We start from the raw sequence: 19,530 nt of genomic DNA, 5'->3' as shown, positions 1-19,530 counted from the left end.
TTTGTCCTCTTATAACAAATACTTTTATATACCAAGAAAATGCAAGTTTAGACTCTGTTTTTATGGTGCAGGAAAGAATCCGGTTAGGAAAATCCATCCAAAGCTTACCCAAAGTTGGTTCGGGCTAAGCAGGGCATCCTTTTCTCCAGCATTGTTTTCCAGTTCCTCCTGTTGGAATCCAGATGCCACAAGTCAAATTATATCAGTCAATCAACTAAGCTGTTGTATATACTACTAAATGTTTCTGCAACTTTAATTTCTTCTGAGGTGCTCCCAAGCCAGATAAGATATATATTCTTGCCAGTGACTCCTGCATCTACCAAAGGGTCTCCTCTGAGTTGGGAAAACCTCCAAGGGGAAGTGCTCAGGAGGCATCCTGATTAGATGCCTGAACCAACTCATCTGGCTTCTTTCGACACCAAGGAGCAGCAACCGCACTCTGGATTCCCCCTGGATGTCTGAGCTCCTCAGCCTATCTGTTTGACCTAAGCCACCCTATAGAGGAAACTAATTTTGGGTACTTGTATCTGCGATCTTTGTCGGTCACTTCCCAGAGCTCCTGGGCACAACTAAATGAAATTAAAAGCTTACTTTCTGGCTCAGCTCTCTCTTCACTACTGCTGGGGAATATGTTTGATCAACGAGGGCTCTCATAAAGATAAATCTCTTTTTGCTCTTCAACAAACAACAATAATCAATAACCAAGCTGTAATTTCTTCTCCTTGATTCTGTTTGTTTCTCAAAGCTGACCTTTTCAAATCTCATGAAATCATTGGACAAAGCTGTCAGCTCTCTTTCCGTCCCTCCATCTCTCTCATTCTCTCTCTCGGCCTCTGGCGGATTTTAATCAAGAGTGTTTCCTGATAATGAAAACCTGCGATAACGACTCTTTTCTTGCTGCTGCTGATAAGCACCGCAAAGCCTGGATCATTGTTCTCCATTAATTAGCCTGTACCCTTGCCAGTATTTGATGGGTTGACGCCGGCGCAGCGGGACAGCGACCCTGGAGTCATCTCACAAACGAGCAGAAAATTGTCTGATGTGTGAGGAACTGGCACCGACACAAATGCGACTGTACCTTCACAGAAACTGAACGTCGTTTTTGTCGCTACTTTATGGATTTTGACGTTGTTTTTGATTTTTCCCACATTTTATACACTCCGTCCCCCCGAGCAGAAGCAGAAGAAACACCAAACTTCAGTCCAACTTTTCCATTACACTTTAGTGAAATCACACAAATATACAAACTCAGCAGAAGGCAATGGCAATGATATAAAAACTGACACAGGCTATTACATGAAGATTCTTCATCATCATCATTACATTTTAATTCAGCAAAAATGACAAATAAAAACAAGGCAATGGCGAATGGTATCAAAAAATGGGCCCTGACTACATCCTGGAAAGCGCTGCATCAAGGCGACATGTATTTCTGCGTTTTTAGTTTTTAAACAGAACAAAAACTGTTTTTCCAGGCAGAGAGATGAACGGCAGCGCTGCAGAGCTGCTGGCGGCGGATCAGGAGGCTTCAATGGTGGGTTTCGTAGTTTCACACATTCTTTATGTTGCATATGAAAAGAAGGTCGGCGGGTTATGAGAAAATGTAAAGACCTGCTGAAGAGATACTTTTATATTATAGTATTTTGTTTGTTTTGTTACATTTGGTTTCATATCTTCTATTTTTCTGTTTTTATTCATTTACTTGAAAATTGCATCGCATTTTTTTTCCTGCATACTTTTGGCAATAATTCATCTTCTCACTTCTGTCAAGCTACAACCGAGACTTTATGTGAATACTTTCAATACCATTTTCTTTGTGTTTGATGGGAAAACATCTCTAAAGGAAACTGGTGTGGAATGATTGCCCAGAAGGTTTTTTGAGGCTGGAAATGACATAAACAGGCGGTAAATGCTGATAAGGCAACATGATAAATCCTTTTGTGTGTTCTTTTAATTTTCACAACAAAGACAACATCAAAATATCCTTCTTACGACATTTTTTAGATTTCTCGCACTGCAACTTGGCTTCTGCTTTAAGCCACCTCCAAGCAGAAGCCCTCACTGGGCTTCATGAGCTCTACAGTTACTGACTGGGCAGTTATTTTGGTAATTTAGAAATGAAGACACTTTTAATGTGCTTAACATCGTGACAGGATTAAACCCAAACCATGATCCTATTCTAAACCTAACCACACAGTGGACCAAAACTGGAACTTCAAGCTATAAAAAACAGCAAACTAAGTGAGAAGATATTGGAATCTCAGCACAATTTGTCCCCAGTTTCTTGGGTTAAAGTCTTATGGATTATGCCTCCACCTACACTGACTGACTACACCTGTATTTTTAAAATGTGTGTTTCATTGGACAAATAAGTTTCCCTCAGCACACGACTGACACGGCCGTTTAGTTGTACAGGAAAGGTAACTTTTAGGAGGTGCCTCAATTAGTGGTTAATCTGAATGTTGTAAACATGTAAGAAATTAGCAGAAAAGTTCAGGATTGCTTGAAACTTGTGACAGTTTGTGAAAATCTAAAAACATAACACATAAATACTGAAAGAAGCCTGTCATTGGTTTTTGTGACAGGTTATTTCCAGCCAAAACTGAAAAAAACCCCGAGTATAATGGTGAAGGACAAAAATTATTAATTTGTTTGTGGCAGATGGTTAAAAAGGATATTTTTTTTTGTAAAAGTAAAATGTTTAAATCTTAAATTTATGTGTAATTACTAATGAAATAATGTGATTTTTGGACTGTCGCACATGGTCACCTGTGTTTTTATGTTATATATTTGTTATATATCTAAAAAAGACATATACATGACTTCTACAGTCATGCTGACAGCCATGCCCTGTACAATAAATATATCACATTTTTGATTATATCTTTAATTATCATGAGACAGCTGGTATTGAACTTCAAGAATTGCAGCTCTACCAAATTTTAGTCATAATAATATGTGGCATCCAGCCGTGATTCATAAACTAGAGTCACTGTCAGCTTCCTAATGAATAATGACAGGGATTTATCAAAGTTTGCTTGGTGAAGCCTCCTGATCCAACGCTCGCAGCACCCGAAGCACCGCCTGAATGAACAATCAGATCCTGAACTAAGACACAAGATCCAGTGTGAGCGGCGCTTCTCGACTGGTGGTTCAGGGACCCAGATGAGGACTTTTGGACTGTGTGTTTAAAATCCAGGATTATGTTCTGAAAGTGCTTATAGATAAAATTTATTTGAATGCTGTGGATCCTGATGGCACAGCAACCAAGAAGCCTCCGCTCAGAATATTAATAATAATTTTAATTGTAGTAATAATAATCATATTATGGTACAATAAAGACATCTGACTCCCCCCGTTCGAGCTCAGAGGGGAGTCCAGTGATTCGCTGTTGCTATGGTACAATGAAGCCCACTGGGATCCGCTGTCGGCTCAACTCGTCTGTCAGTCACCCAACCGTCTGTCTGGAGTCTGCAGGAGTGGGAGGGGCCTAATGAGGTGGGGTCAGCCAGCTCCCATTGATTTCCAATGGGAGGTCAGTGCAAGTTTTCTGTAGGGAAACTCTCTGACCTACTTCTGCTGCTGATTACTGAACCTCCCGCTGATTATTAATGGCAGTTATACCATTGAGTTTAATCTCCCATTAGTATAAAATGGAATTTTTTTCCCCCAGGAAATCAATGAAAGCTTTCCAATGTGACTTGCGTCTTACGATACCATTAATGATAAATGTTTTGTTGACAGATTTCCCAAAAAAATTCAGATTCATCTAAATTATAAACAATACATAATGTGAGAGTGGATTTGTTCTCCATGGTAACCTGATTGTTTCCAAAGAGTCTGATAAATATGTCAAATTCTTCATTGGATATTAATTCCATTACAGACGGACGATAAACTCTTCATTGGGTTTGGAGGGGACATTTTTGTAGTGTTTCTAGCACTGATTTCAAATCCGATTCTTCTAAATAACAATGGATGGAAATATAACAGAAAAATAGAAAAATCCATTTCTTTTTTTTTTTTTTTAAACCAATGGGGGATTAGTGTACAGTAAGAATATGATGAATGGATCAACTAGTTTCAAATAAGAGATTCCTAAGAAAAAATACAAAATGATAAACATTAAATCAACTTCTGTTTATTTTCTGTCAGAAATGAGAAGAACACCATTATACTAAAGGTATTTTTGCCAATTGATCTTCAGTGGGAGAGCTCCATTTCCCTGCTGATGTCTTTCTCCAACCCCTTCTTTGCTTTTAAAACTCCTTAAGAACATCATCTGGTAAGGAGTCGAACGACTCAACTCGTCAGACGGTTCGCCGTGTGAGTGAAGTGAGTCCGACGGGCGATTCTGATCAATAATATTGATCAGTCTCTCTGCCTCCTTCTTGGTTAATAACTCCAGGCTGAGAGGAAACAGACAGACGGATGGATTTGATGAATTGAACATGTGCACGATGGGAAATGACCGAATGAACCAGAACGATTTGTCACATTTCTCAGTGTTTTTCGACACGTCCCGTTTCTGACTGCTCTTAAATTGGACATAAACGCAGGAAACAAGTAATGAGTTAAAAAATTAAAATGGCAAGAATGAATATGAAGTGTGACCAACAGTTCTGGCTGTTTCCCAGGTTGCACATGGACTGTTTTATGACCTGTTAAAGTGTGTGTGCGTGTGTGTGTGTGTGTGTGCGCAATTAACGTCTGATGCTGTTGGGCTCTTCCTTCTGCTTTAACGCTGTACAAACTAATAAAACTGTCTACATCCTCCAACAATAAATATAACCCATTGTAAAAAATAAATTAAAACAAAAATAATAAATATTTCACCACTGGATAATGTTAAAAACTCTGAGGTGTGTGTGTGTGTGTGTGTGGATGGATGGATGCACGTAAAACAGGGTGTAAATCAATCCCTGTTTTTTGGTTTTGTTGTCACAGGAATTTAACTTCGCTCTCCTTCAGTCTCTGTTGCCTCCTCCCAGGTGCACGTGTGTGATCAGAAGATGGACATGATGTTAAAATGTACACACACACATTCTTGCTACCACAGTGGAAACCCACCCAAGCATCATTTTATCCCAGCTGAATTTAAACTTGATTGTAAAGGTTTACTTTTCCTATTCACTTTATTTGCTGGTATTTGTTGTATCAAAGTCTGTTGAGGGCTTACATCAGATGGAACCTCTCAGGAGTTTGTGAGATGCGTTCAGTGCTGCTACAGGAAAGAGTGTCATTACATCTGACGAGACCGAGCTTCATGGATGAAATGCTTCCATTACCATTTGTTGGTTTGTCCAACTAAAAGCAGGATTACAAAAAAACTACAAGACTGATTTCCATGAAGCAAAGAAAAAGACCCACAAAATTCTCCTGTGGATCCAAATTAAATATCCAGATATTAATGTTAGGTTTGGTTGCAGATTCAGGTATCAAAGAAAAGTGGAATATTGGCTTTGGTGCAAATAGAACATCTGGAAATAAAATCATGAGCTCAGTCTCATGGCAATTCATGAATGCATGATGTAAAATAAATCTGTTATTTTCATTGGCACAATTTAAGGCTACCAATAGGAATTTTTAATCACAGCAACTCAGCCTAATATCTACAATTAGCATGAGGGTTTTTTTTGGACAAATAACAAAGAAATACAAATTGGTGAACTACTCAACCACAGGAAAACTCTTTCTAGAAGCAAGTTGTGACAGCCATCTTGGAAACACCTATAGGCAATTATGTTGAAGCCCCTAAATTAAACGCGGAGAAAGTCCCACCATTAATTCCTATGGCAGCATAAAAACTGCATGCAGGGACCACTTAAATCTGTAAAAACTGCTTTAAAGTTGATCCACCCTTTCTGCTACAGTAAGTAGTTATCATAGTTATCATAGTGTGGCTGTTGATGGGCACTTTCGGATCAATGAGCCCGTCAACAGCTGATCTTTTCAGGACTCTTTGCAGGACATTTCTCGTAATGTCTCTGCCACAAGCCAGTCCTTGCTCAGACGAAAAGGCAACATGTAATTAGCTGAGCTGCTGAGATGATGGTCTGGTCAGTTCTAGTAATTGGAGGGTATCTCACTAAACAGCATAAAACCAAACAGCTATAATTTTAAAGTCACATCTTGTGCTGTTTAATGTTCATGCTAACATAAAAAAGCTACATTGGCACCAATGCTAATAACAGATTCATGCTATGTAACTATTGCCATGACACTAGGAGTGCAGGTGTAACAGAAACAGTCTTTAGTATTTGCACCTGCCCACCTTTAGCCATTCCTGCCCCTAAAACTTTTACCTTCCATCCTCTGATTTCTCTCTATAATGAGTTTTATGTTCGCGTGAGTAACTGAAATGAGCATGGAGCGTTTTTGCCTCCTCCTCCTCTTCTCAGAGACCTTTCCTTCCCCAGTTGGTTTGATGGATGACGTTGCCTCCATCTTTTTTCGGCCTGATCAGTATTCTCCCTCTCTCCTCCCTCTCAGTATTCCAGCAGCATCTCCCTCCATCCTTCCTCCTCACACTTAAGCATGCAAAAAGAGAATCTGACCTCCCGCTTTCATCCTCAACCTCCCGTGTTACTCTAACATTTATTTCTCCTCTTTACATTTGAAGGAATTCAGGTTTTCTTTTTCACCTTTAGGCACAAAAATATCCCTTCTCTCTGCAGTTCAACAGTAATTTCTCCTCTTCCTCACTTTTCAGCATGCAGAGGGAGTTTACTCCTGCCCTACGGTTTCTATGCATCGCCCAGCACCTTTTTTTTCAGGATTCGCTCGTTTTCTTCTCTCCTCCACCTCATCGCATCAACAGAAAGGTGAAGCCTGATCAAACACGATGTGCTGAATTATATCCGATTTATCTGTTCTTGATGACTTTGAGTTTAAAGGGTGAGCTGAGATTTTCATTTTTTTTACAAAAAGACTGGAGATCTGATTTGAGATTTCAAACGCATCAAAGATACAGATCAGGTGATTTAAACGGTGCGACTATAAAGAAAAAGATTTTTAATTGAGCTGCAGATACGATCAGTGATTTAATGGCTGAGTTTCCACTGCAGCAGCAGAAGGAAAACACACACACACACACACACATACAGGTTGGTGAACAGTGGTATTGGTATGGTAGTGGCTTCCCTCCCTGTTCTACAATTAATCATCTTAAAGGCAGTCTTTTATCAGGACCCTTTCCTCCTCTTCCTCAATCCTTCCCTCCCTCACTCAGGTCCTTTTGGCCCCAAAGATTCAAACGACAGTGAAACATCAGCAAGAAAGAAAAAACAAAAGGTGCTTTGTTGCTCTATGGCATCGCAGAGAGCCAAAAGACAGATGCTTCATTGTGGTAGAAGATTTTCACGCAAATAACTGGCTTTCAGTTTTGGAGACACCGTTGAGTTTTTTTTCACAGCTTGGTAAAACAATCGATGTTTCAGGTTTTCTGTGGTTTGCATATAGGACTAAACTGCAGGTGACTAACCTGGACAGTGCTCAGGCTGGGGATATGCTTTATGGGTTATTTCTCATTCTCAATTTAAATCTTCAAAGACTATGTGTGTATACATTTTTTTTACCTATTAGTTTTTCTCTGGTGTATAAAAATGCTCTACACTTTATGGTCTACATTCAATCAAATCTCTCATCAAACATTTTTTACATTAATCACATTTTCTGGAAATCAGTTGCAAGTTGGCACAAATTTGCAAGTGACAACTGATGGCCAATCTGAACTTTTCTGGTGTTTGAAATGTATTTTAAGACACACACAAAAAGTTTGGGACCTAAAAACTTGTTCCTGTTAGAAGCAACAACGTGCAAGGCCCAGAAGCAGTTTGCATCTTATTTAAAAGGGGAAAGCAAAAAACTACATACCAGTCTTCCACTGGCACACATTTACACAGTATTAGTTTTGACCCAACAGTTCTGGTGCAAGTTGTTTGCTGGATGCCATATAGTTCGACAGAACTAGAACATTAAAATCTGCCTCAAATCATTGTTGAGTAGACATTAGTTTGTGTTTTTAGTTTTTGCCAATCAAACTACACCCCAAACTGACCTTTGGACAATATTTACAAGCCAGTTTCATGATGTGAAAATGTTCTACCACACAGGTGGGACTGGGGAGGTTGAAGGGTGCATTGTTGCCATGTTGGAAAGGCCATCGTTCACATAGAGAATAGGAGCATTTCACACAGAGCATTTCTGAGTTGCAGTAGTTCCAAACTTCTTCATGAGCATAATTTTTACTTGTAAGGTTTTAGAACTTAGGTGTGTGAAAGCCTCATTCTGCTTTTGGATGAGGCAACAAAAGCTCAGACTCCATCTGAAGCGCTGCCTAACCCTTCCATACGCTACCCAAACCTTCAGGACAAACCTCCATCCAATGCCGCTCTGGAAATCTGTTCATACAAACAACCAGTTTGGCAAATAAAAGCACCAAAAAGTCCAGTTTGTTTCCTCATCTTCCACATACAGAGCTTCTAACAGAACAGACTCCAGCTGAATCCAGTTTGGTTGGGTCTGGGCCTGATCCGATGGTGAGGGGACGGTCTTGGTTTGGCCTGAACCGTCGCTCTGCCTCCTGGCTCTTGCTCTTCCTCCAGATTCTGATGTAGCATAACGTTCAGTATACAAGTTCAGCTCTTTAAAATCCATACCGTCAAATCCACAAAGTTCTTATTACATGTTAACATTTCAATATTTTTTTCCTTTCTTTTGTATTCTTTTTTTTTATACTTTGTCATCATTATTATCTTTCTTTTTTTGTTGTTTACAATTATGGCCACAAGTCTTAAGAGTTCTTGAGTCCGGTCCGGCTAAAATTCTATTCCGGGTTGTTTTCAATCCGGATTTGGTCCGAGTCCGGTCCAGTTCTGATGTGATCCGGTCCGGTCTTTACATGGCACTGGGCTTGTAGCTCTGCACAGTATTTCCCCCTGGGCATGTTTAGCATGGTGCTGTAAAGCATGGCTGTATGTGTATGTGCAAGGTCTGTCGATAAAGCGCTGCACCAATAAACGTCAAAGTTTGTATCCAGGTGTTGGATCCAGGACCCCAGCGTCTAGGTTCTTGTGGTCCTGAAAAATGCCTGTTACTCCACTTTTGGAGATTTTTTTTGTTGAAAAATTCTACAGTCAACCTACTTATTTACAGACCTTGCCTGTGTGCCTGTGCTGGAATGTATTCAAAACGTAATGCTATATTCGTTTATATTCACTTCTAGTAAATTATTCACAATTCTGGCGAATTCCACAGTCTTGATTGGTCGGGCAGTACATTACTAAAGAGTCTTCTTGGCCAGTAGGATGGCCAGAGGCCAGCATGATTGACCAATGATGGAGTAGGGTCAAGGACGAGCAGGAATCGAAGGTGGGGAGAAAGAGCGAAGAAAGAAAGAAAAGGAAGGTAGAGAAGGAGTAGGACGAGGAAAATTAGGAGGTAAACTTCTGATGAACGGTGAAGAAAAGAGGATAGAGGGAGGACGGGATAAGGTTATGGACACAGGTACTGGTCTGTCAGTAGGCATCGGGCTCAGTGTGCTGTGGTATAGAGTGATTGTCCAGAGAATCGAGTGGTTATTTAAACAGCAACTTAGAAACATTTAGATCCTGACGAGGCTTGGCCGAACAAGTCCAAGGTCAAGTTATATCATCTCGCTTCAGAGTCCTTATTACTCTATGTCCAAATCCTCTTAGCGTCCAGTGATTTCAAGTTTAGGTCAAGCCATCAGTTTATTGGACATCAGTTTATTTGCTTTCTTCTCCTTCATTAAAGCTTAAAACAACCTACTGAATCCAAAGACATCCACGGTAAGGTCAGATATTCCAAATCGGTGACTTCACTTTGTCGCTTCCAGCCTCAAGTTCTGACCTGACTTCCTTACAGTGGATTCTTCCAGACAATGCTAAGGGTTTGGCTGAGGATAAGTGGTCCAAAGTTACGACATCAGTAAAGAGGCTTTGAACCTCTGTGGTAGGCCTTGACTTAGCCCTGGACTTGTTCAGATTATGATGAGGCTCTTAAAGTTCAATCCAGCCTGTTGTGTTTTTCCTGTGACTGTCTGACCATAGGCTTAGTTTCTTGATCCTTCAGACAGAACAAGCTTTTCAAAGTGAAGTCTGTAGCTTTCATGGAAACTTGATCCAACCTTTCAACCAAGCGCCTGTTAAGTTCCGAAGCAAGCTGAATCAGGTCACTTTGTTCTCATGTCACATCCACTGTTCGGAGAAACGTGACACAGTCTTAAGCCCACAGCTACATCCCCTTTGTTTGATCCCTGCTTGCAGTAAAATCAAATCCAAACCGACAGATGCATCTAGAAGGGTTATTTTTTGCCCCCAAATGACTCAAAGTTCCGTAGTAAATGTATCCACATCGGTTTGGAAATCAATTTTCCACCCCAAAAATCCACCAAATGGAGGTAGTTGGGGTCCCACCCAGCCAGTCAATCTTCAAGTCAATCAATCCATCAACTGACAAATAAATTACTGATAGATTGATTGCTAATGCAACTGGAGCTGCGGCTGTCAGTTCGGTCCAACATGGAGCAGTTCGGCTGACTGTTTAAACAGTTCAGAAAAACCAAGTGCCCTCATTTCCCCCTCCCCCATTCTTCTTCCCACGCCCCCCCATCCATCAATCCATCAGTCCATTCATCCTTCCCCTTCTCTCAACTGCTTCCAGACATCAGATTGATGGCTTGCTCCAGCTTGTGCCTCAGTTTGTGTTTGCGACAGTACCCATCCCGGTCCAGTGCTGTTAGGATCTACACATGCGGGAAAAACAGAAGAAATAATATCAGCTAAGGGTATTGCTTCATGTCCCTGATATAAACAAACTTGTTCGTGCATCAGTGAAAATGTTATTTTGATAGAGGTGCTATGAGTGGCTCAGAGGATCTGGGAAAGGATCGTCTTGCTCAAGGTCAGGGTTGGATGACTAGCTGATTTATTATTTTACTGCCATGTAAGGTAAGTTGATGAGGCAAGTCTTAAGGGGAACCAAAGAGGCGGAAGGTCGCGTTAGGTGCTTTTACAACATCAGTCATGTAGCGAATGCCAATGTCAAACCTCAAAGTTACTAACTCACTCACCTCTTCCTTGTACTTGTTGATGTAGAAGTAGAGCTCGCTGAGTGCACTCAGTGTGTTGAACTCATTTCCGTGGAGTCGGGACTGCTCCACCAGGTAGGCGTCCATGTCCTGATCGCTGATGCTAGGCATCTTGGCTATATCCCTGTAATACCTGAAGGACACAGACAAAGTTAGTTGTGGTGACTAACTTCAGACTTTAACTGCATCAGCAAGTTAATGTGTAGCTTTTGGGTTAATTTACCAGGATAATTACCCAAGTCGCCAGTTCTAATGGTGTAATATTTTTACATTTTGCATGAGCAGGCCTTATTAATCATCAGCACTAATTAATGTGATTATGACCCCATACTATTATTCTAATAAGGCAACAGTCTCAGTCTCTGCAAGCCTTTCTTCTTTCTTTCTTTCTTTCTACAGTTCTGCTCTTCAGAATGTAAATTAAGCTGTAGTAACTACTTTAACATATTCATTCTGACAGGTTATATTGATCAGTCACTTTCTTGTCACATGGCATCAGCTAATATTAGCAGGTTAGTTAACTGGTTATTTACACCTAAACCCAGCTCACTCATTTATTTTTCTTAAATATATAAATTAATTAGCATGTTAAATACTTGCTTTACACAGGATGTATTAGTTAATAAGTTAGCGTGCTATCTACCTTTCCACCCAGCTCTTGTAGTTGGGGATGTCTTTTGCGTAGAGCAGTTTGTTGGACGGAGAGTCTTTGCCGAGCCGATGTTCAGACGTCGAGCAGGAATCCATGAAGGTCTGAGCGACGACTGACAAGCAAGCGTCGGTGATGCTGCTCTTGTGGATGTCGAACACAAACTGAGGATTCTTAATAACGTTCACCCAGAACCTGAGAGGAAGGCTGCAAGAACAGAGAAAACAAATGTTTTAAAAACCATTTAAACAGCTGTGACTTTACCTCACAATTTAAAAAAGAATCCACGCTCTACTGTGATTTTCTCTCACCAGTTACTCTTCCAGGTGTGTCGGACGTCTGGGTCAGTTATCTGTCGTTTGTCGGCCTGCTCGTCTAAGAAGTCGAACATGTATTTTATGGCCAGTGGGAGTGCAGAGCCACGATGAGCGGTGCTAAACACAGTCTCAAACAGGTCATCCACAAACTTCTGCAGTGTCCCCTGTTGGTGCGAGGACCAAAACAAAGGTTTAAATATTTAAAAATAAGATAATAGTAAAAAAAGATCATTAACCAGAAACATCGGACAAACTCAGAAGGTTGAAATTATGGTAGCATTTGATCTATTTTGCTTGAAACTAGATTACAATATACAAAATGTACATCTTCTGAAACTACAGTCTCTGCGTATAATCAAGATGATTATTACAGCAATACTTTAAGGCATTACTGTAACTTTAATCTTGAGCCCCACACTGACATCTGTGAAGGCTTGTGCTGTTTTGTTTGAGGTACCTTGGTTGCTAGAAGTCTGGTCAGGTAGATTTCAGAAACCATCTTGCTGCCTCGGTCCCCTTCTCTCTGGTCGCTGTGTTCATGATTTTTCACCAGGTGCCACAGTTTAGTTCCTGGAAAGACACAAAGGCTCGATTACCAATCCCAGTTTTCCAGAAGCCACAGAAGTCTCAGTTTTACTCCTTTCTTTGGTTTATTATCAATTTATGTGAAGCAATTACCTGCAAATTTGCCAAAAAATGGCATCACTCTGTAGGTACCCTGTGTCAAACTCTATTTCAGATGTTATTCATTAACTGTAGATTTTTCATTTGAACTCCAATATTATCATTTTTGGTATCTAGATAATATAATTTCCTTTTTCTTGGCAGAGTTTTTGTCTGAGATAGACAAAACGTCCAAGGACATCAAAGATCATAACTGTGCTGTCACGGAAGTTAAATGTAATGTTGTCTCAACACAAGCAATGAATCCTGTTCATCTTTCACAGCATCTTTGATGTACCTGAAACAAACTTAAAGGTCTAACACATGAAAACACAGAGATGTATCCTAATGTAAAGAAAGCTACTATATATGTATATCTACTGCCATATTACCTGTTTCCTGGTCTGGGGTAATCATTGGAGCTCTGGATCTCAGGCTGTCGGGACTGCTGGATGTTCGCAGTAAAGACTCTGATGGCACAAACAGAGACAGAGATGGTCCTGATTAGTCGTCTGGTTAGAAAGGAGAGGAGAATTCTGATTTTGTGAGTCAATACTGTGCCTTAATGGTGAGAACCGAAAAACAACATCTGGCCTGGATATAAACTAAACTTTCACTTTTTTCCACACATCTGCTATAGCTATAAAGGTAAGCAGTCATTGTGCATAACTTCCAACAAACCACATCTGTATAACTTGTAACGTCGTCAATAATACATCTGTGTATAATTTATTTTCGCCAAAGGAATGCAAACGCTGTAATCTTGCAAGTGTTATGAATACCCGCAGACACTGAGGGTAGCAAGCTGGGAAGACACGAGAACAAAAAATTCATTTTCATGAGTGAATATCATGTTAGATTTTCTCTGTCACTTCACTGTCGGTCCAGTCCTCTGTGTTTGCTTCCAGTTTTTGAGCCAACTGTTTCCTAAAAAGATGTTTGAAGATGGTGATCGATGGTGTTGCTACACTGTCTAAATCAATCACCGTATACTTCTATCAAAAGACTAAAGACTAAAAACGCTGTTCTTCTAACTTTGATAGTTGCTAGTTCCTGCTGTGCTCACACACAAAAGAGAGAGACTTCCTGTAGAGGTTGGGTTGTCCGTACAGGTTACCAGTAATCCAGATCATGGTACGAGTTTAAAAAACAGAAGAAGAAGAAAGCATAAAGCATTCTTTAAGTTTGTGAAGACGTTTCAAACTCTCATTACTTTGATTTCTTACCAAATTGAATGGATGCACTGAGCTGCTCTTAGAGCAAGTTTAAAGCTTTGTAGCCAGCAGACCACCACAGCGTTAATACTGTGGCAGATTCGGTCCAAGCAGGCGATGCCATTGGCAGTCATGATAACCTTGAAACTTGAAGGACTCCAGGCTACCTCAGGTTTGTTAAAAACAGTACAGATATACTGGCATTTCTGCAGCGTGTACAGGCAGTACAGCAATTTTTAGATTGCAGTTAAAAAAATGTTTGGACTGTTGCTAAATTAAACTTTCCTCCATTTCTTGATATATGTGCAATGTGGTAGAGAATGAAAAGTTTGCGTGACCTAGGAGGAGGTAATAGAAACGGGAAATACAGTCGGGTGAAATAAACCAGAATGATGCATTTGATATATGAAAAGTCTGGAAACCATTACCCCTGCCAATAAAACACGATACAGAACTGGCCAGCAAGAAAACCTAACAACTGTGCGTGTGTGTGTGTGTGAGCGCGCTCAGTACCGTATCTGCTCAGCGATCTGGTGAAGGTGAAGGAGTTGGCGATGTTGTAGGCAGAAACCTGCTTCTGGACGAGCGCCACCACGGAGCCGTCTGTTACCTAGCAATGCACAGTGAAACATCAGTTAGTCAGCCAATCGCTCCATCAATCAGCTGACTAATTATCCGTTCAGCCAGTCGATTCTTATCCCGTCCACAATCTCGATAAAATCCACACGTGCCGCTGCAGGAGCTGATGAAGAACACGAACTTGCTCCGAGCTCAAACAGAGAGCGAGGGTGCACAGTCCGCTGAGATTTTAATAAATCAGCAAGAGGAAATGTTTTTAATCTGCAGCTGCACAGTCATTTTACGAGTGCCGTTTAAGTATTATGAACTGGACCGACTGGATACTTACATTAGACCATTCTTTCATTCTATTACATCTTCAATAGTCTTCTTAATCCTCAAAATGATCTTATACTGTATGTATATTAGATTACATTAGTTTTTAACTAAGCGACACTATATCACAATATTTTATGCAATAGAATTTTATGTTGCTTTATACTATATAGTATGTTCCATTACATTATGTTAAATTTTAAGAGTTTTCCTGGATAATGTCATGTAAATTAAAGCTTTGGTGTTGTCTGGGTTAAAGGTTTGGTTTATGGTTGTCAGTAGTTTCAAACTGTCTAATTTTCAATTCTTTCTTGTATTTGTGAAAGAAAACTGAGAAGATTTATTGACTTATTCCAGTAAAACGTCTGTTCTTTTCACCAAATAACATGTTTGGCTGATTTCTGTAACAAAGTAATGCTTCACATTAGTGTGCAAAAGTCAGTAATTGCACTAAGCTATTAATGAAAGACTTATGTGTATTCTTGCATAAGTTCTTCAGTTATTAACACAATGGTGCTAAAATCAAGTGTGGTAATATGAACACTACCTTCATTTTTACTGTATAGTGGAGACATAACCTGACCTGCTGCTGGTAGAAATGTAACTGCACTTTTAAAGCCCTCAACAATTGTGATTGGTCTGTTAAGCGCCATTGATTCCAGCTGTGATGTTCAGGATACTTTTTGCTGGAGTGTTTGGGAAACGTGAATACCACTCTCCTAACATTTTATTTGTCTCCATCGTGCACACAAGTGACTGGCGGCAGCAGCATCAGCCATTTATGCAGGTTACGGTGTAGGCTGTACAGAAATCCGAATCAGCCGACAGACCGAGGACAGAAATACAGACTAAATACATACAAGGAGTGAAGGGAAGAGGTGAGTTAAAAGTTTCTTAACTGAAAACGTTTCAAATGTGGAGAAAATATTTTATTCTCACTAAAACTTTATGCTGGTTTCATGTGGATGAAACTGCTAACAAACAGACAAACTTTCAGGTGATCTCTGCAGCAAATACACGTTTGTACCTGGTAGTGCGCCAGCGTGTTGAGTCTCTTCCAGTCGCTCTCGATCTTAGTTGTCACGTCTTCGTCCTGCAGGATGATCCTTGTGAGCCGACCCTGACGCCACTCTGACATCACGAGCACAGACAAAGGATCAGAGAACTGTCCACCCAACCCCGAACTGCAGTGATGTTTTAAATAAACTGGTTTTAAGTTTGAGGACTCTCTGCTGGAGTATGTAACAAATATATTTTTACTGATATTTTATTATTTACTGAAATTCTGATTAATGGGTACCTATTCTCGTCATTTTGTCATTTATACATGTATTCACCTAATTTAATACAATTATTAGATACACAAGTATATTTTGCAGGTATCGTGTGTCTCAGAAGATGCATTTACCAAGAACTCACATGCCTAGCGACTGTTTACTCGGTGGTACAGGGTTTTTTATTTTTCCCGCACTACGGATAAATTAGTATCCCCTGACCGGTTAGTAAGCAGTGCTGAGGTTGCTGGCTGTCTCTAGGTAAAATCAGCCGCAGTGGCTGTGGTTTCTAACAAATTGCTGCAGACAACTTGTATAAAATTATCGGTCAACTACCTGCTGAGATGCAGCAAAACTGTGAAAGGTGCAATACAAACTGGAACTGAAGTAAAAGTAGTGCTGTGTAACTGTCACAGTCCATTCTAAAAGATGGAACTTTTACTTTGAAGGCTAACGTTTTCTCTTTCTGGTTTGCATTGCAGTTGCCACCAGTTTAAACAGTTTTGCCTGTTTACTACCAGCAACTCCCAGGAACCGCTTGCCAACCAGTTAAGGAAACACATTTTTATCTAGCCACAGTGGTTGCCAGGGAGTTGCCAACTGGTTTTTAGTCTTTAGTGTGTAACTGGGGACTAACTAGCAGCTAGCAGGTTGTTGGGGACTTTAAACCCCATCACGCTGAAGACAGGACCTGAGTGGTGGTGGCGACGTTAAACTCATTGAGTAATAGTAGCATCTTACATATAGCAATTGCAATTATGTCTCAAAAACTAGAAAAACAACATTGATTTGTAGATGTTATGTTGTTAAACAAGAAAATATTTTCTGAGATAATCCAAAGTTTATGTAAAAATTGCATCACAGCCACAGAGATGTCATCCATTGGTTAGCAAAGTCCTTTCATAAGTTATAAACCAGTGAACGTACCTAGCTGTAGCCACCTTTGTAACTCCAGCAACAACCATTTTTACCAAAATAATCTCATGTTCTATTTAATTAGGCTTTGAACCAGCAACTGAAGCCATACACTTAGTGACAACTAGCGCAGTTTTCTCAAAGACTTTGAAACAGCAACACTGTTGCGGTCGCCCCACGGTCAATGGGGCGACCGTGGCTCAGGGGGTTGGGAAGGGCACCTGTAACCGGAAGGTCGCCGGTTCGATCCCCAGCCTCTCTGTCCTGGTCGTTGTGTCCTTGGGCAAGACACTTTACCCTACCGCCTACTGGTGTTGGCCAGAGGGGCCGATGGCACGATATGGCAGCCTCGCTTCTGTCAGTCTGCCCCAGGGCAGCTGTGGCTACAACTGTAGCTGCCTCCACCAGTGTGTGAATGTGAGCGTGAATGAATAATGTCATTGTAAAGCGCTTTGGGTGCCTTGAAAAGCGCTATATAAATCCAATGCATTATTATTATTATTATTATTACTTCTTTCTGTATCCAGTGGAGTCGCCCCCTGCAGGCTATTAGAAAGAATGCACTTTGCAGATGAAACGCTACATCCATGTTTTATACTGTCTGCGCCTTTTCTTTAAGTAGGATATCTGTCAGTAGTTACCCAAGTCCATGTCATCGGCCTGAGGTCTCTGCGAGTATGGGATTCCTTTGTAAACAGCGTCCAGCAGTTTGTCTTTGACCTGAGTGACTGTGTCGCAGTTCAGCACCTTCACCGGCACCTCGGTCCCAACTTCACCCTCAGGAGGGATGCACATCAGCGTCTGAGACGGTGAGAGAGAGCAGAGACTCATCTGTCTGCACCAAACTTTATTAAGCTGCTGCTTGTGTGTTTACCACAGTGTTGTCACAGCGAGGAAAACGTCACTGGCTGTTAAATTGGATATTTTTAACCACACACACACACACACACACACACACACACACACACACACACACACACACACACACACACACACACAGTCTTTTCGAGGACCCTCACTGACTTAACATGTTCCTGGGTCCCTAAACCCTTAATGACAGGAGTGTCACTTTTCTCTGTGTCCTGACATGGCCTGAAACTCTCATTGGACCCCACACACACACACACACACACACACACACTTTATATAATTTATAATAATCCCCAGCTGGTGTGACAAACACTGAACTTTCATTCGCCGCAGACCCCCGACAGAAAACAACACCGAGTGGTCGTAAACATCCTGCCTCTGTGCTTCAATGATGCTTGTTGCTATGGATACAGTGAACGCAACAAAATCCACTTTGTGGTGAGTTAAAGGACTCATCTGTAACACGTTATAAGGGAGCCTGCAATTTACAGGGTGAGTTTATTGTATGAATCAGGTAGCAATAAAACACTGCTGGTTCCTGCTGGAAAATTATGGGGAACAAGTCAGTAGCAGCTGCGTATTTCAAATAAAATAAGAAACATATTGTGCTCATACACTCACACACTACTCAGCTATATCGTATAGCACGCAATTAAAGACTAACGTGGATTGTTCTTGAAAGCACTCCCTCATTTGGTGATATAAATGTTTGTATTGAGGTTATCAATTACAAAAATTGCATTCGTTGTCTATGAAATTGATTTTTATTAACAGATTAAGTCTAAATTAATTAAATTAACACAAATTATTGACCTTGGGTAGACGTGGAGGGAACAAACGAACAAAACAGCTGACAGACTGAGAGCTCTGGGTCAAACGTGCTGCTATAGCATAAACTTATACTGCATATTTCAACACTGCTATTCACTGAAAAACCCCTGACGTGGCGTGCTGTCATTTAAAAGTCTGTCTTTATGTTGGGTAATGATACTGATGGTGCCTGTCAATAAAACAAGATTTAATAGAGGTAACATCACATTAGAGCTTCATTTCATTATTCATGGCATCTAAATTAATTAATTCATTTAAAAAATCATAAATATCTACTGAAGATTTTTTAACAAATTTAATTATTTCCATTTGTCATTGCAAATTTTTAATAGATGGCTTTTTTTGGGAAGTTATTTTAGGTCAAGTCAAAAAACAATTACCCAGTTTGTTTCCAGTATAACACGTGGATTATGGACACACTGTAATGTTTAGCATTCAGCCGTCAATGGGCCACGAGGACTTGGGTTACTGCAGTGAAGTTGATGTATGATTGAAGTTTACATGTTAAATCTGTAGCTGTATAGAGTCACGTATGACACTCAAGAGGCCTCAAATCTTTACACTGTAAAGTAATGTGAATAAATATGTAGCGCTTTTTGTCTTTTTTAAACGCTCGTGTGCTTTATTTCATCAAATTTCACTAGGAATGACTTGACAAGGCTAAGGCTGGAAATGTGGTTTATAACTAATAAACAAAACTACCAAAATATGGTGAAACCAGCAGTCTATTCTCACCGCAGCTGCACTCAGTCACAGCTCAAACTGCTGTATTTAATTTTGGGTGCGCGTG

General features: G+C 40.4%; 1 protein-coding gene across 2 annotated transcripts in view; it reads right to left on the bottom strand.

Annotated features, from left to right (window-relative positions):
* Positions 1-1,201: 1,201 nt before the first annotated feature.
* Positions 1,202-19,530, bottom strand: part of plxna3 (plexin A3) — a 147,120-nt gene continuing 128,791 nt past the window's right edge. For both annotated transcript variants that reach the window (XM_031759143.2, XM_039603852.1), the window contains exons 30-38: positions 17,681-17,840; positions 15,878-15,981; positions 14,470-14,566; positions 13,135-13,212; positions 12,537-12,649; positions 12,074-12,243; positions 11,757-11,969; positions 11,096-11,246; positions 1,202-10,768 (exon numbers count right to left, since the gene is read on the bottom strand). In XM_031759143.2, coding sequence (XP_031615003.1) covers positions 10,673-10,768; positions 11,096-11,246; positions 11,757-11,969; positions 12,074-12,243; positions 12,537-12,649; positions 13,135-13,212; positions 14,470-14,566; positions 15,878-15,981; positions 17,681-17,840 — 1,182 coding nt within the window. In that variant the 3' untranslated portion in view covers positions 1,202-10,672. The remainder of the gene's footprint in view (positions 10,769-11,095; positions 11,247-11,756; positions 11,970-12,073; positions 12,244-12,536; positions 12,650-13,134; positions 13,213-14,469; positions 14,567-15,877; positions 15,982-17,680; positions 17,841-19,530) is intronic.

Source organism: Oreochromis aureus, linkage group 20, assembly GCF_013358895.1.
Source record: "Oreochromis aureus strain Israel breed Guangdong linkage group 20, ZZ_aureus, whole genome shotgun sequence".
NCBI lineage: Eukaryota > Metazoa > Chordata > Actinopteri > Cichliformes > Cichlidae > Oreochromis > Oreochromis aureus.
The sequence above is the reverse complement of the archived record's forward strand: the minus strand, read 5'-3'. Positions and strand labels throughout refer to the sequence as shown.